Source organism: Arvicanthis niloticus, chromosome 11, assembly GCF_011762505.2.
Source record: "Arvicanthis niloticus isolate mArvNil1 chromosome 11, mArvNil1.pat.X, whole genome shotgun sequence".
In the NCBI taxonomy this organism is placed as follows: Eukaryota; Metazoa; Chordata; class Mammalia; order Rodentia; family Muridae; genus Arvicanthis; species Arvicanthis niloticus.
The window spans coordinates 50458909-50475862 of NC_047668.1; the positions used below are offsets into that span (position 1 = coordinate 50458909).

Consider the following 16954-nt stretch of genomic DNA (forward strand, 5'->3'; position numbering starts at 1 on the left):
GGGAAGCTCTGATTGTAACAGATAAAGATACATACAACCCGGAAAGGTGAATTTAGAGTGGAGACAATTTGAGTCAAAACTCTAAAGGTCTGTTCTCTTGAGATCCATGAAATGAAAGATACTACAAAAAGAACAAAGAACAAGAAATTCCTCAGAATCTATTAGCATGAATGCTGAAATCAAAAGTTTCATTAGCTGAACCAGAAGATAAAGCTGAGGGAAATTATTTCTCTTCATATAGAACTAAAAGCAGGAGATGGATGTGGCATAAGACAAAGGGAATCTTTTCTGAAAGTGTAACATGAATAACGAGAAATCAAGGGGACAGAATTCTCAGCATGTGAGTGTGCCAGTGCCTGCAGAAAAAGGAGTAACAGGTCCACGAGCACCTTTGCAAGATGCAATACCGGATGAGGTGAGGAGTCTAAACTTCCTACAGATGACTCTAACTGTCCAACAGAACCAGAGACCCACACTGTAGCATACATTTCAGCAGACAGGCTGCGGGAACCTGAAGTCAGACAATGCTGACAATGGCATGGGGGGGCGGGGGAGGGGAAAGGGCAGTGGATTTTCACCATACAGTCTCCCAGCCAAGACCTACTTGAAAATCAGGGAAAATACTGTTTAGACGTCCCCCCCCCCCCCAAAAAAAAAAAAAAAAAAAAACCAAAAACAAAAACGAAGTACACAGGATAGTCAAAGGGCAAAATCCCAGGAAAAGGGGAAACACAGAGAAGAGTGCCAAGGAGTGAAGAAGTTTCTGGATATCTTATGGGGCTCACAGAACAAAAGGTAGAAGGTAAGCACGAGGTCCCCTAGGCTTCCGATGGCCTGCCACCAGGCTCTGGGTTCCAACTCAGCTAGCAGCAGCATTCTTTCCTGGGACCTGACAATCTTGTTTCCTCTCTGTGCACTACAAGGAAGCTGGCCTGGAATGGCGGATCTCAAGGCGGTCACATTCACACTATTCTTGTGAGGCACCCTTCACTTGGGGCCTCCAAGGCTTTCTGCACTTCAGGGAACTCTTGTGTGGTCTCCACTGCTTGTTGTTCACAGATTTTCCATACAAGCAGGAAGTGAGTACAGACAATATCGTAGTACTGCAACTGTGGCAGAGGCCTCTTCCTTCCCCAGAGACCATGTCTGCATTTCTCATCCCCATGAACAGCTATGGAAAGAAGCTTCTGGATGGAGTAACACAACAGAAGGCAGTTTCATGGGGTTTTGCTCATCTGTTTCGGCTCTCTTCCTCTTTATCTCTGTCCTGACAGTTATGTTTACTGAGAGTCCACAAGCTGAGCATCTATGAAGTGTCACATGTGGCAAGGTGCAAGTTGTGCTTTTTCACATTTACAGCCATCTCATTGCAAAGGAATTCACAGATAATGTATTCTGACTTACCATAGGGCACACACTCTCTCCCAGGGTCTTTTACTAGTTCTATGGCTCTCATGGCAGAGTGAGATTTGAACATGGACATTTTTTTTTTTTCAAGGTTGTATTAACTCAGCAGAATGAATGATGCTAATCTCTACTTGTGTTTTTTTTTTTTTTTTTTTTTTTTTTTTTTTACTTCAAAAGTCAGTTATGAAGCAGACAGCTGGAAGATGTACTTCCCAACCATTCTGGTTATCTAGAGGCAAGGGAAACATTGCAGGCACAACAATAGAAAGTAGCAGAGAAGAGTGCTAAGAGTAGGTTAGACAAGGCAGAGGGGAAGAATGGCAGGGTGAGAAGCCAGGGAGGATGCTGTTACCAAAGATGTTGATGCTCTGTGCTGTGACCATTCAGTAGTCTCATTATTTTACTTTGCTCTTTATTCTTAATCTGCTGTTACCTTACAAACTACTAAAACCTCTGCAGATTAAAATAATATACACGTCATTTCTGTGTGTTGGTCAGGAGTTCAGGTGTGCCTTAGCTGGGTCCTCTGCCTATGACCTCTCAGATTGCAATCCCGGTGTCTTGTCAGCTGGGACTGGGGCAGGAGCTAGGAGCACTGAAGCTGTCAACAGGAGTCCCTTGCAGTGTAGGATCAATGGCTCTGGTTTTTGTTGGCTGTTGGCTCAAGGTTGCTTTTCTCTTCTAGAAGCTGCTGTAATCCCTTGCCATGTAAGCGGGACAGCTAAAAGCATGGCAGTTTGCTGTTCTAGCTAGCAAGAGGGACAAACTTCAGCAAGGCAGATTATTACCTTAGGTATATAACACACAGCTCCTCCCAGCTTTACTGAATTTTGTTTATTAGAGTTGTAAACATGGAGAAGACTACAAATAAATGCAGACATAAGAAGTGGCTACTATGGGGGGGGGGACGGGACACCCAGAGTCTGCTCACCATATTCCTGGTCACTTCTTCCTTTCACAGTATTTTGTACAAAATGTTGTGCTGTGTAAATTACATTTTTAGCTAGTCTAAGGCTACAATATTATTCAGTTCAACTTTGTAGGAGTTAAATTACAACTGCTCCTTTACTTATGCCCTGCAGATCTCTCTTTCTGACAGCAGGACAGATGTTTTCTGGATCAAGGCAGGTGTCAGAGTCCTTACATGAAGAAAAGACATCAGTACAACTTAGGAACCACTGACAAAGTTACCCAGCAGAGCTACTGACACGGTGACTGTCACATGTGTACTTTAATTTAATTAGGAATAGAAGGAAGGCATGTCTTCCTTTGGGGATATATAGGAAATATAGGGCCCCAACCTCAAACTTGCAGGGGTACAAAGACAAAAAAGGGTCAGCATCTTTTCTCATGTTTGTTAACAAAATTAGATACAAGCTATAAACCAACAAGCTATAAGCCAAACAGAAAAGCTAACAGGAAATATATATGTTTCTGTTTTTGTTATCATCAATGATATATTTGTACATGAGTACGTCCTATATCTCTGAGAATATTTTCTTAATACCCTAATTCTTAAGGAACAGATTAATAAAGTTAGAGGTTTGATCACCCTTTACAGAAACTATTTTCCCCCCAATAAAATGGAATCATTACAGAAAACAGTGAAAACAAGGGACTCATCACTCCAGTGAGAACAACCATAAGGGGCCTGGGTTCAGACTGTAAAAACTGTATGCAGAAGACACATGTCCTGGGCCCATCTGATAACTGCAGATATCACCAGGCACTGGTGGTACTAGTAATTCCACAGACACTAACTGGTTAAGTACCATGCCACACATTGTGTATCTTTGCAGTTGTTATGCTTTTTAACCCATTATTTGTTGCTATTCTTAGATGCCAGTTACTAAGTGAGTTACATAATAATATTGTAGGTTCAATTCCTAGCTCTGCTCTTCACTGGCTGCCTGGACCTGAGTTAATTATCAAGGTCCTTCCAAATCTCCGCTTCCTCCCCCATGAACAGGATAATAAAAGCCTCTTTAAGTTGCTGAAAGGATTAAAGAACATTCCTCATTATGATATAATGACCATGGTAATGAGACTTAAAAACATTACTTGTAAATAGCCACAAGGGAATTATATATTTGAAACAAAATTTATATTCTAAAAGTAAGAATGTTAAAAGAGTTCAAACTTTCTTTTATTTCTCTATTAAATAAAAATAAACAGGAAGGTACTATAGTATTTTCTTGGTACTAAGTACAGGGATAAGGGCTATGTGAACTTTAAATGTCTGTCTGTCTGTCTGTCTGTCTGTCTGTCTGTCTGTGTGTACCCGTGTCTGTGTGCATGTGCATGTCACAGAGCATATGTGAAGGTCAGAGCACAGCTTGTGGGAGTCCTCTTCTTCTTTTACATGGTTTCCAGAAATGAGGCTTACACTTGGCAGGCCTTTACTCACTGAGCCATCTCTCTGGCCCAAGTTAATTATCTTTAAAGGTCCAGGCAAACTAGTAACTCTCACTGCAGACATCTTCAGTGTGCTTTCCCCTCAGCCATGCTCATTTTGCTTTAGGAGGCCACTTGCTGCAGAAAAGCAGTCGGTGGTTCAGTGTGCAAAGTCCCTCTGGATGTTTCTTTATGGGTGGCTACTCTGCTTTTTAAACTGTTTTTCCTATCTTTCTGAAGACTGAAAATACCTTAGCTTTTATAATTAGAAAATAAATTTTAAAAAGGAATACTGTAAAAAGAAATTCTGAATACAAAGAAAATCAAAACATGGATTGTAACTGATGCATCAAGGGGCTACTATTGATTCTGGTAGGAGTGATATTACCCAGTGATGTGGGGGTTTTAAGAAGCTATGTCGTTTCCTAAACCACATGATGAAGGGATGTAAGGGAACACCTATGACTGCACTTCACTCAGATTCTCATGGAAACAGTGAGGTGAAAACTGCCAGTTGGTGGGAGCAACACAACTACAGATGATGGGTTCTTGTAGATTCATTACATAATTGTTTTAGTTCTGAAGATTTCAACTATCTTAATTTTTATAATTAGGATTTTTTTTTAATTTTGAAAAATGTCACAATAAAAACATAAAATTATAAATGAAGTATTTTAAAAAATTTATTCCTTGCCCTCTATAATAGTTTATACTGCTATTAGGCTGAGATAGTTTGCTGCTAAACATGCTTACATACATTTATTTATTTATTTATTTATTTATTTATTTATTTATTTATTAGTTTGTTTTCAAACAGGGTCTCAATCTGTAGCTCAGGCTGCCTGGAACTCACTATGTGAGTCTCAAACTCACAAAAATCCTCTTGCCTCGGTGCACTAACATTCTCAGCTGTGGTAACGAAGTGACCCATTTGTTACAGGTGAATCAACTTTCTGTAAGGAAGGAAATTAGCCATTGGCTAAGTGAATTCAAGGACGATCCAGGTGTATTCAAGATCAGATGGAGTAGACTATACCTGTAATCTCAGGATTCAGGGTGCTGAGGCAGGAGGACTCATGTTGGTTTGAGGCCAAGCTGGGCTACAAATAATCAAATCAAATCAAAACAAAACAGAAGCATGTTCAGCAACACACCCTCTCAGTGAAACATATTGTAAACAAACCTAGAAGGAAAGGGAAACAAAGAAACTTCTTCTGTTAATTGCTAATTTTACTTTTATACTGTGAAACATTTTCAAAAGCTTTAAAGAAAATTTAAGGTATTTGATATTTTCAGAAATAAAAACAGTTCCTCCTGGACCAGAGAGCAAACATAAGAGGTGCTCAGCCAGCAGCCACTTCGCCTGTCCTACGTCTTTTAAATGCATCTCACCAGGAGCTGGCAGGATGGGGACGGCTCTACATCTGGAAGTGTATCCCCAGATCTGCGCAGTGCTCAGAAGCCCTCAGATGAAACCTGTTAGATAAAACGCAGTGCTGACATGCATGAGGAATGTTCTATTATAAACCCGTTTGCACTTTCTTGCAGCTTTCCAAAAAATTAGCCTTTTGTGGTGAAATTTTCCATGCTTAGTTTCAGCCCAAAGGTGATTTTTTTTGCAAAGTCTGAGAAAAATATATTAAATAGTTTTTGAGTTATGAAAAGATGAGAAAAAAAAAAGACCACATAAAATTTCCACTTTGAAAGCAGTTTCAGGATTTGCAAAAATATTCAGATAGCTAACAATGGCTGAGTTGAAAAGTTGAAGTTTTCCATGAGTCCAGTTTTCAACAAAGTAGCTTGGGAGATTCTGAGAATAGGCGTACACGCACATAAATATATATACTGGATCTGGCAAGGTTCCTCAGTGAGTAAAAGTGCCTGCTGCCAAGCCTGCTAACCCGAGTTCTATCCCTGAGACCCACATAGCAAGGAGAGAATCAACTCCTGCAAGCTGTCCTCTAACCTCCACATGTGTGCAGGGATGGCATGTGTGACCACACACATCTGCACATCCAGGCACACAAAATAAATTAACATGTAAAAAATGATCACAGCTGACGATCTGATCCCTGTGAATTCACACACAAGGATTCGCTAGTGTGTCACATGACAGATGATTGTGCATTGCTTCTGTAGAATTCACTGTCCTACCCTGTACTGTCTCATATGCTCCATCTCAATTCTACAAGTCTGATGCTGTTTTTAGTCCAAATTTTGCCCTTAGCTATGCCTCTATGTTAACTTCTTTTACTTTCTGCCTCGACAGCTCTAATTCTCTCTAAACTCACTACAAAGCAAACGTTCATTTTCTTCCCATTAAAACTTCCCTATGTACTTGGAGAACTCAAGTACTGAAGAAACACTCAAGTCAAAGGAGCTGGAGAGATGGCTCAGTGGTTAAAAGTGCCCGCTGTGCTTGCAGAGGACTGGGATTTGATTTCCCGCACATGTGGCAACTCACAGTAGACTGTGATCCAGTCTCAGGGGATTCAACACCCTTTTCTAGTCTCTGGTACTGCATGCATGTGATATACAAATACATACCCAGGGAAAACACCCATATACATAAAAGTAAAAGTGAGAAAAAAAATGTTCCCTCAACCAGTTCTTCACTTCCTATATTGAATTTTTCTCTCCACAGGTCAGCTTCTAGATTAATATCTATCGCTCAACATGCTGCAGCTTCTGTCTCTTATTTCACTGACAATGTACTCTCCATGGTAACCCCAATTGTCAATTTCAGTAAAGTGATGCTTCCCACCTCTTAACCTTATTGACCAGCTGTTGGCTTGTTTCAGGTCTAAGCAGAGCTCTGTCTCAGGACTCTGCAGGTGAGGAATTCAACGGGGCTTAACTGGATGGTTGTGTGGCTCCTTGTATCAGCTGGGGTCACTGATAGTGTTCAGTGGTCTACAGGGCTGCTTTGCTAAGTGCCTCAGGACCCTGTCATGTGGCCAGCCAGGCAATGCCAGAGCAGCTGGACCATGGCAGCTGTCTACTGACACCGAGGGAATAGAAGTTCCCAGACTTCTGAGGTCCGGACTTGGAGGTGCCAGAACCTCACCCCCAGGTCACTGCAGTGACTTGTTGTAAGCAGGCCAGGTGCACACCTCAGTGGCAAAGGGGAAAGGGAACTAACTTCTTTTCTTGAGGGATGAGTGACAGGGAGCCTGGTTTCTCAAGTCCTGCATCTCACTGCACCTTTCCTGACCTTCTCCTCTCCTTTCTCTCAGCTTCTGTACTATATGGGTCTGGATGAATGGTTTTCAGAACTTTAACTCACAATTAGATATACATTCCAGAATGTAATCTGAGATAGAAGCACACATTTATAAAATGAGAAACAAATGTCTCAGGATAAATACCTATATTACAATATAAATATGCACAGTTCTGTTTTTTATAAAACGCTGTTTTGTCTTTCACAACTGCATCTCTCCTCTTGGGAGAGGAGTAGACTTCCCAGCCTCATGGACCAACACTGGTCACATGAATTGCAGTGGACTGAGAGTAGTAGTGTTACCTTTAGAAGGAGACTAAAATGCAGCTCATCCCCTTTCTACCCTGTTCACGAAGCCAGAATACTTCAGACACAGGCTATGCCATCAGTTTGGATTCTGTTCTAAGACCATTCAGACAGAATAAATAGGGACAGCCTATGGTCAAGAGGACTCGTATTACAGGCAAGAAACAAGCCTTTTGTGCAACTGTGGTACAATCTAGTCTTCCCCGTCCACTCTGGCAATCCACTGTAATAACAGGATGCACCAAGGGGCTGTGGTTGATAGCCTGGGGGACATTTGTATTTTCTGCATCTTTCACTCTTCCTTTGCAGCAAATGAAAGAATTCCTCCAGGATCCGTACATCTTTCCCTCTTTGTTTTCATTTCACTGAGAGTCAGCACGCTGTACGCTGCCTTCATCCTTGCCCACTTCACGCTGTATGCTGCCTTCATCCTCGCCCACTTCACGCTGTACGCTGCCTTCATCCTTGCCCACTTGGACTAGCAAGCGTGCCTATCACTTGGTCACTTGCTTTTTTACTGTACCTTCTCTTTCTGTTTCCTTTTCTTCACTGAGAACTGAGTTTATAGGATGTCTGACATCATCATTCATGATCCTTCAGTCTTCCGTGGCTTCTAGCTAACCTACCTGTTTCCACCCTCCACAACTAGCCCAGAAATGCCTGATTCCTGACGATTCTCTTTAGATGTACCATACTATAAGTTAACTGAACTCCATTTAACCTGCACCATCAGTCACGGAACACACAGGTAGAAGGCGTGATTAGCAGGTCTCCACCTCCAGAGATTAAAATAATAATGAGTTATCTAAAGGTGGGGGGGCATAGCTAATTAAGTTATTCCCTCCCCTTTTCCCCCTCCCTATAAAAGCCAGGGGAGCGTACACCATTTACACCCATTCACCACGCCATGAACAATAAAAGCTTTGGAAAACTGGACTCCACGTGTCTCCTGGGCCTGAACCTTCCCGATACAGCTGCTGGCCTGCCTGTGGCGGCTGGGTGAATGTGGTACCCTCACCCTCTGCAGGCGGTGTGGGAAGCCCGCCCAAGACCCTGCTGCCAGACTGCCCCGTGGGACCCTGCCGCTGGAGTCTCCCCCACGAGGTTTTTTTCCCCCCACATTTACCTGGTATTAGTTTCTCAGGGGCCCAGTAACAAAAAAACCTCTCTTCTTTCCCTCATAGTGGTTCATTGCTTAGAATGCAAAGCGACTCCCACTTTCTTTCTATCTCATGGAGCATGGATGTCTAGAGGCCTGTTCAAACATTCCAGCTGTGAAGAAGTGCTCTGTTCAAAACTTCCTGCCAACAGGGCTGTTTTTCATCTTAGGGCTGGAAGAAGGTTCTTCCCTCAACACGGCCAGAACTTCTCAGCTCTTCCCTACTTTGCTTTCACTTCTTATCATTAGATCTAGGGAACAGGGCTCTGGCCACAGCGACTACATTAATCATCTCCTTTCCCTTCCCTGAAGGTTAGCCTGACTACTGAACAGAACGCAGCACTGTTACAGGTACTTCTCGCTGCACGCCTGACTTGGATGGGGCCAGGAAGACACCACAGAGTAGGGCTGTTCATCACAGGCCATCTCTATAACTTCACAGTTGGCAGAATGTCTGAATTTATTTTGTCCTAATATGGAGGAGATGCACTCCGGAATCGACACATTAAATAACCCAACTTGCCATTCTTACTCTCGGCAAAGTTTTTCAAGCTACTCAGTTGCAGTCATACATTTAAGTCTGAATATCTGAAATAATGAAACAAGAGCCCAGGGTATTGGCTCACCCCATGATCAACCCTGGAGAGGCTTAAGCAGGAGGACTGCCTGGGCTATGTAAGCTCAAGGCTAGCAACTCACCCTGTCAAAACAAAAATCAAAACACCCAGAACAGAAAAACAAAAAGAAACAGAGGTGGGGGTGGGGGAGGCTCTGAGCTGTAACAGTGACCACACTTCATTTTGCCAGCTTTTTCCTCTAGTATCTTTATAGAGACACTGTTCATCTTTACTGACACAGTATAACATGGCCATCAGTTTCTTCTGCCCATAGCAAGCAGCAGTAATGTGTTTTAAGAGGAGAAATGGCCCCTAGCACTAAGGGAGGGAACAGAAAAGCAGAAAATGGACAGATAGAACACATTCTTAAAAACAATGAAAAAGGCACAGTTCCTTAATAATTTTCAGAATACAGGCAAAAATCTCTTGGTCACATTTTATCCCAACACAGCACTACCAGGAGAACAGTTACTATCACTGCTCTGAAAGTATAAAAAGTCCTCTCTGGTCCACAAACCTCGCTGAAGAAAGCTAAGTAAACAACCCATCTGGGGCAAGGCTCTGCAGCACCTGGACAAGCGAGCTGTGGAGTTCAAGCTATCTGGAAGCACCAGGAAAGGAAGACACTTTTGTTGTTCTGAAACAGCAAGCTCTCGGTTACTGTGCCCTCTCCCCAGGGAATGCCAAATAACACAAATTTAGGATCTGCTATCTCGGAGAGATATTATCCCCAAGTGCCAAGTAAATCCCCAAAGGGAAATAAAAAGTAAAATTATTTGAAATTGCCTCCCGACCCAGTCCATGGCCCATGTAAGTCCTAATCTTGACTTTATGAAGATGGGACTTTCTCAGATGGCACCTTCTCACCATGCAGAAGGCTGATGGTGAGAAAGCCGGTTCTAGATAAGAGAGGAAGATTGCTACATTTTTTAGCAATCTTTACATGCCAACCACTGCATCTTACTCTTAATTGCTAGCAGTGGTTCTCAAACTGTGGGTCGCAACCCCTTTGGGTATTAAAGGACCTTTCACAGGGGTTGCCTAAGACCACAGGAAAACAAAGGTATTTACATTAGGACTCATAACCAAATTACAAAAGCTACTCGTAGCAAAATTACAGTTATGAAGTAGCAGTGAAAACAATGTTGTGGTTGGCCTCACCATTCCATGAGGGACTGACTGTACTGAAGGGTTCCAGCATTAGGAAGGTGGAGAGTCATTTGCAGAGTCTCCAATCCCTTTAGCTGTGACACAAAAATGCAGTCACACACACACTGTAGACACACACTATAATCTATCACCCCAAGGCTGAAGGACATTCTTAGACCCTCTTTATAAACATAGCTAACAGAAGTGCATTCCATTTTAAGATTCAGCTCCAGATGAGGCTGAATCCCAACAAGGTCCCTTTCTCTTACTTCTTACATATAAAACGAAAGATGATCCTATGGCTCTAAAAACAATTCTGTTTGCCATTACAAGTCAGGGCAGCTACTACTTATCAGCCTTCTAATGAACTTTTTTTAAAGAAAAAAAATCCCTGTTCTGGACACCACTTTTGAAGTATCTGACAAACTTCTATTTCTAATTTTTTTTAATATATCAAACTAGATTAAAGAGAGAAAAAAATCAATTCCACATTTTAAAAGAGACAATTATTTTGCACTGTACTGAGCTATAGGTCAGACAATATTTTTGGCATTATACAATAAGCCTCTTAAATGATGTAAGAACAAAGTTGTCAAAAATTACACAAAAATATTGCAAAGTGCTGAACCAAAGGAAAACCAAATAAACCAGCTACCAAACTATAAATATGCCCTCAAAATCTTATGGGAGTCAAAAATTCCAGTAAAAATAACAGAAGAGATGGGAACACAAGTTTCTTATTATCACACTTCATATGTTATAAAACATAACAGCTAACTTATTTTTGGCAAAATGATTAGGGATTGCAACACTCTGGCTTCCACAACTTACTTGATTGTCAAATGCATCTTAAATGGAGCGTTGCATGTTAACTTCAGGCATGCAGGCAGTGTGCTGTCTTACAGACACTGGGATCTCAATGCCTCAGCGTGGATCACACCTGCAGTTAGTAACTGGCACAGGTGGTTAGTGGTCGAGAGGAAGGCAGGATGTCATGGTGGAGAATTTCAACAATGTAGATAATTGAAACCAGATATAGCTTATTTTAAAAAAGATTTATTTATTTGTATAAGGTTATACTTGTATGTATGTATGTATGTATGTATGTATGTATACCATGCATGTGCCTGGTGCCTGCAAACATCAGAAGAAGGTGTCAGAGTCCCTGGAACTAGAGTTATAGGTGGCTGGGAGCTACCATGCAGGTTCTGGAAATTGAACCCAGGTCCTCTGTAAGAACAACAATTATTCCTAACTGTGGAACCATCTCCAGCCCCAGATAAAACCTTTGAGTAATGAAAACACAAACTTGTACAGACAACACCTTTACCTCCCTAAGGGTGCCTTTCATGTACGATCACACACATCATCTTCTAGTCTACTACTTGTGTCTGTGTGTCTCTTCCCTCTGTATGTGATACATGTATGTGTCTATATGGTCATGTATGTGTGTGCATGTATGTCTGTGCATGTACATGTAAAGGCAAAGGTTGATGCTGGGTCTTTCTCAATTGTGCTTAGTTTTTGAGATACTCTCACTGAATCTGGAGCTCACGGGTTTTTTGAGGATGGCAGATTCACAAGCTCCAGGGATCTACATTCTGCTCCCGTAGAACTGGGGTTTACACCTGGCTGTTACATAGGTGCTGGAGATCCAAACTCATGTCCTCATGGCTGTGGAACAGGTGCTTTATCTGTGGAGCCATCTCTCCAGACCATTAAAGAAGAGGAAAGATAGTTTCTCAGCTCTCTGAAACTCCTTATGAAAATGTTTCACAAATGGATTGTGTTAAGCTTGTGTCTCTCCCTTCCCCACTCCCTCTTTCCTTCTTCTCCTTCTTTCCATCCTTTCCCATCCTCCCATCTCAATCTAAGTGTTCACAGGAGACTATAACCCTGGAAAGACACACGATTACTATCTTGTCAAAGACTCTTCAGTCTGGGATCTGGTCAAGCTGTGATCAGATTTCTGACTAGTTACTGATAGTAAATACATATGGCTTTACAATACTGGTCTGGGGCAATTCGATTGATAGCAGTAAGTAACCAATACAGTTAACCTAATGATTGAAATGAGTCTAGTATTATTTCCATAAAAACAATAATAGATACTTGCTTAGAACATTGAAATCTCAGGCAACACTTTTAATATTTTACATAAATCCTCACAAAATCCTTGAAGAATACATGAATTATTTCCAATTTGCTGATGGAGACACTGAGATAGAGACTCAATAACTTGTCCAAGTTTACACAAATAAAAAATGTCAAAAACTGATTTGAGCCTAAGTGAGTAGCTAGCTAGAGACAGAGCTCACACTTACTGCGTGGAAGGAGGCGCTCACATGCAGCCTGGGTGCTGGGAAATATGGCAGCCACATAGTATGAAAGGAATTTCAAGGACAGAAAAGAGACTGTAAGTGACGCCAAGGCTAACATCAAAAGCAAAGCTGCTTCCTGAATAAAAGGCCTTATCTAGGGCAAAATACAACTGAGTGGAAGTAAGAATTCAATGAACAGAGTATAATCTTCAATTTATTGAATTCACACCTAGACAGAAAAATATATTTTCTTATATCCAAAAGGAGAAGATTAAAATCCATTTGGTATTAAAAACAGTCAGAGTCTATAGTTGTATTCTTTCCAAGTGCTGGTTTGAGCACTGAATGAAGCAAGCTGGCAGGAAAGGAGGCAAATTCCTATTGGGATCCAAGACCCCGCTGGAGATATTTTATCACATGGAGTGAAAATATTCATGGACAGGGACGCTGTGAAGGGATCTCTTCCTCTTGCTTAGCTGTCTCATCCACGAGACTCCAGGCCCTTTGCTAAAAAACATCCTGAATCCTCAGGGGTTTCTTCAAGATAACACAAAAGTGGTTTTACACGCACATGCCAAACGAAGAAATAACTTAATTTGTAAATTGCAGCCACTCACTGTGGGTTAAAGCGCACCTTTATTTAAAGGTTCTTAAATAGTTCACTCTTTAAGTTGGAATCTTGTGACTTCAATGCCTCAATCTACAGTACACGGCTCCACTTAAGAACCAGTTGTATGAGGCTGTACGTGCAGCCCAGTGGTAGAGCACTTGCTTATCATGCTTTAGGCCCTAGTTTCATCTCCAGGATTGTAACGACAAACAAAAAGACAAAGAAAGTGAGTCTGCAACTGAAAGGATTCATATGTATCTGCAAACTACAAAACAGAAAAGAATCTAAACTCATGATCTACTTAACATATTCTACAAAGACAGGCATTTATGTCGATGATGATGGTGATGGTATACCATTTTGCTTCTTAAAAGAGGAATATTTTCTTATTTAAGTTTTTTGGCGATTCACTGTTTTTATTTTATTGTAGGGGCGGTTTATCTGTGCACCTTCTGCATGCAGTGCCTGTGGAGGCCAGAGAGGGCATAGAATCCCTGAACGGTAGTTACAGACTGTTGAGAACCACCTCGTGGGAATTACACTTGTTGGATCCTCTAGAAGAGCAGTCAGTGCTCTTAGCCTCTGAGCCATCTCTCCAGCCTATGAATATTTTCAGAACACTCTTTCAATAAAGACAGAGTCCTCCCCATGCCACTCTCAGTAACTGTTCTTAAACATTGCTTTGTAAAAGATAAAAAGTTAAACATGACATCAGAACTCCAGATAACTCTAGATTCAAAGACATTGATTTAGAAAACCTCTTTCCCACCATTATTCACTGGAACATCATGGGAATTTCTGAAACACATCTTTGGTAATAAAGAGATAAGGATAAAGGTAGAGACCACACAACCTCTCCCTCTGCTTTCAAAAAAAAAAAAAATCAAAGATGAGAATTTTTTCAAATACACAATCAGGCATGCACAATCACCTTCTAAGGCATACTTACAGGCAGCTCGGGGGCACGGTCCATCACTTGAAGAGCAATATAGCTGCCTACAGAATGGCCAATGAATATAAGATTCACATCCTTTGGCACATGAGCTCTCAGAAAAGCTACTTTGTGCTCTATTTGACCATTCAGACCATAGATGTCCTCAATTTTTTGAGCATTTGACTCTAGAAGCAAAAATATGAACATGCTTTAATTAAGTAAATGGGCTTATTAGTGTAAAAATAGTATCTAAAAGAAATGCTGAAGCTTAAAGCAGTAACTCAGAGTTACGTACTTCATCTGTCATAGGCCTATAGTATACTAGCTACAGTAACAGGCACTTACAGTCATCCATCCTTACCACAGAACTGGAAAAGAAGCATTATCTGAAACATCTCAACTCACAGACAGTATGAATGAGACTGACAACCACAGACCTATGAAGTAGAGGAGGTGAGATTCAAATGAAGGTCTGGTCTCAAAGCCCATGGATTTTCAACTAGTCCATGAACTATTGTTAGTGTAGGCCAGGAGTTCTCTAACTGTTGATCATGAAACAGAATACTTGGGAAAGTCTGTTAGAAGAGATAGCTGGGCCCTGACACCAGGGTTTCTGACAGTAGGTCTGGGTGGAGGGCCAAGATTTTCTGTTTCCAGGAGATACAGATATGCTGATTCTAGGATTACACCCTGGTACCACTGGATTAAGTTTATATTCAGTGAACTAAGAAACACATGATACTGCCTATGTTAAATAATCTGTTTATATTTAAAGAACTTAAAGACTTAAATAGAAACCTAAATGTTAACTCACACAGTTATGACCTGTGACCTGAATTAGCCTTCCTTTCTGTCCTCTTTTTCTAGAGTCCTCAAGACCTAATTAAAAACTACATTTGCTTAACACCACTGACCCAGAAAGACAAACATGGTATGTAGTTACTTACAAGTGGATACTAGCTGTTAAGTAAATGATAAACATGCCACGGCCCACGGACTCAGAGACGGTAAGTAACAAGGGAGATTCTAGGGGGGCACATGAATCTCCCTGGGAAGGGGAAATAGAATAGATCTGCAGGTAGACTGGGGGTAGGTGTGGATGGGAACAGGAGGGATCAAATGGTATGGGGAGGGATGGAGTGAATGTATGGGGAGAGATGACTGGAATGAATGGGAGGGCATTGGGGGTGATGTGAAAACCTGGTGCAGTGGACACTCCTGGCATCTATAAGGGTGCCAAGCAAGGGCTCCTAGTAATGGAATATCAAGAGCCTAAACAGTCCATCTTCTGCAGCCAGGCAAGGCTTCCAATGGTGGGGCTGGAACACCAGCCACCTTCTGACCTACAATCTGTCCTGTATGCAAGATATGCTGGGATAATGGAGTGGCCATCCAATGGCTGGTCTAATTTGAGGTCCATGCCACCAGGGGGAACCCATACCTGACACTACCTGGATGACCAGAGACGTGGGGTAGAACCAAACACAACTCAAAAAAAAAAAAAAAAAAAGAAAGAAAGAAAGGAAGGAAGGAAAGAAGAAAAAAAAGAAAGAAAAAAGAGAGAAGAGAAAGAAAAAAAAGGATTGCTGATATATTCATAGATCAGTGCCTAGTCCAGTCATAAGAGAGACAGCCTCTGGCTGCTGTTGGGAGCTGGTGCTGAGATCCACAGCCAAGATTAGGTGAAGAGAGATCCCAGGTTGGAGGTCTTATCTGGTCCATCCCCTCAGAGCTCGGGGAACCCCTGAGGAAAAGAGGAGGAGGAATTGTGGGAGCCAGAGTAGTTGAAGACACCTCGAGAGTATGGCAGGCAGAATCAACTAAGGGGGATTGAAGGGGGCTCCCAGCAACTTAAGTGTCAGTCACGAAGCCTGTGTGGGTCTGCGTTAGATCCTTTGCATATATGTTATGGTTGTTGGCTTGGAGTTTTTGGGGGGACTCCTGATAGTGGAAGTAGGAGTGTCTCTGACTCTTTTTGCCCGTTCTTAGGACCCTTTCCCTTCTACTGGGTTGCCTTGCCCAGCCTTGATGTGAGGGTTTGTGCCTAGTCTTACATAGTATCTTGTGTGTTCAGCTGATGTCCCTGAGACATCCACTCTTTTTGGGGGGGAGATGCAAAGGAAGAGTGAATCTAGGGGAAATAGAGCTATGGGAGGACAGAGAAGAGTAAAAGGAGGGGAAGCTGCAGTAGGGATGTATTGTATGAATGAAGAATTAAAAAAAAATCAATAAAACTACACTTGCCTTCAAAGAGATTACAATCTAGGAAAAGGAGAAATAGATTTTATTTTGGATATGTACATGTGTATGTGGGTGTGTATGTTTACATGCGTGTGATTACACACATATGTACATGTTTGTGGAGGCTAGAGATTGATAGTAGGTGTCTTCCTTGATCGCTCTCAACCATATATACTGAGGCAGGGTTTCCATTAAACCTGGAGCTTGCTATTTTGATTGGTCTGGTTAGTCAGCTTGCACTGGGAAGCCTGTCTCTGCCTTCTGCTTTCTGGTACTACAGTAGGGTCATCATGCCCAGTTAGCTTTTACATGGGTGCTGGGGTGCCAAACTCTGGTTCTCAGGCTGCTGCTACAAGCACTTTACCCATGGAGCCATTTCCTCAGCCCCCTAAAATAGATTAAAATACAACTATGAAGCCTTTAAGAAGTATCTCAGAAAGGCAGTGATCATCTGTACCCAGAAGTGCTGTACCTCTCTCCAATTTATTCAAGAGAAATACTACACGAACACTACCATAGATGTATACACTTAGTTACATATTTGAAATTGAGCATAAGCCTATACAAATACCTTCCTATATATGTGTAGTTAA

At 41.8% G+C, this 16954-nt stretch overlaps 1 protein-coding gene across 6 annotated transcripts in view; it reads right to left on the reverse strand.

Annotated features, from left to right (window-relative positions):
• Ldah (lipid droplet associated hydrolase) overlaps positions 1–16954 on the reverse strand; it is a 77633-nt gene that overhangs the window by 34353 nt on the left and 26326 nt on the right. For all 6 annotated transcript variants that reach the window (XM_034514537.2, XM_034514538.2, XM_034514539.2 and 3 more), the window contains one exon: positions 14136–14305. In XM_034514537.2, coding sequence (XP_034370428.1) covers positions 14136–14305 — 170 coding nt within the window. The remainder of the gene's footprint in view (positions 1–14135; positions 14306–16954) is intronic.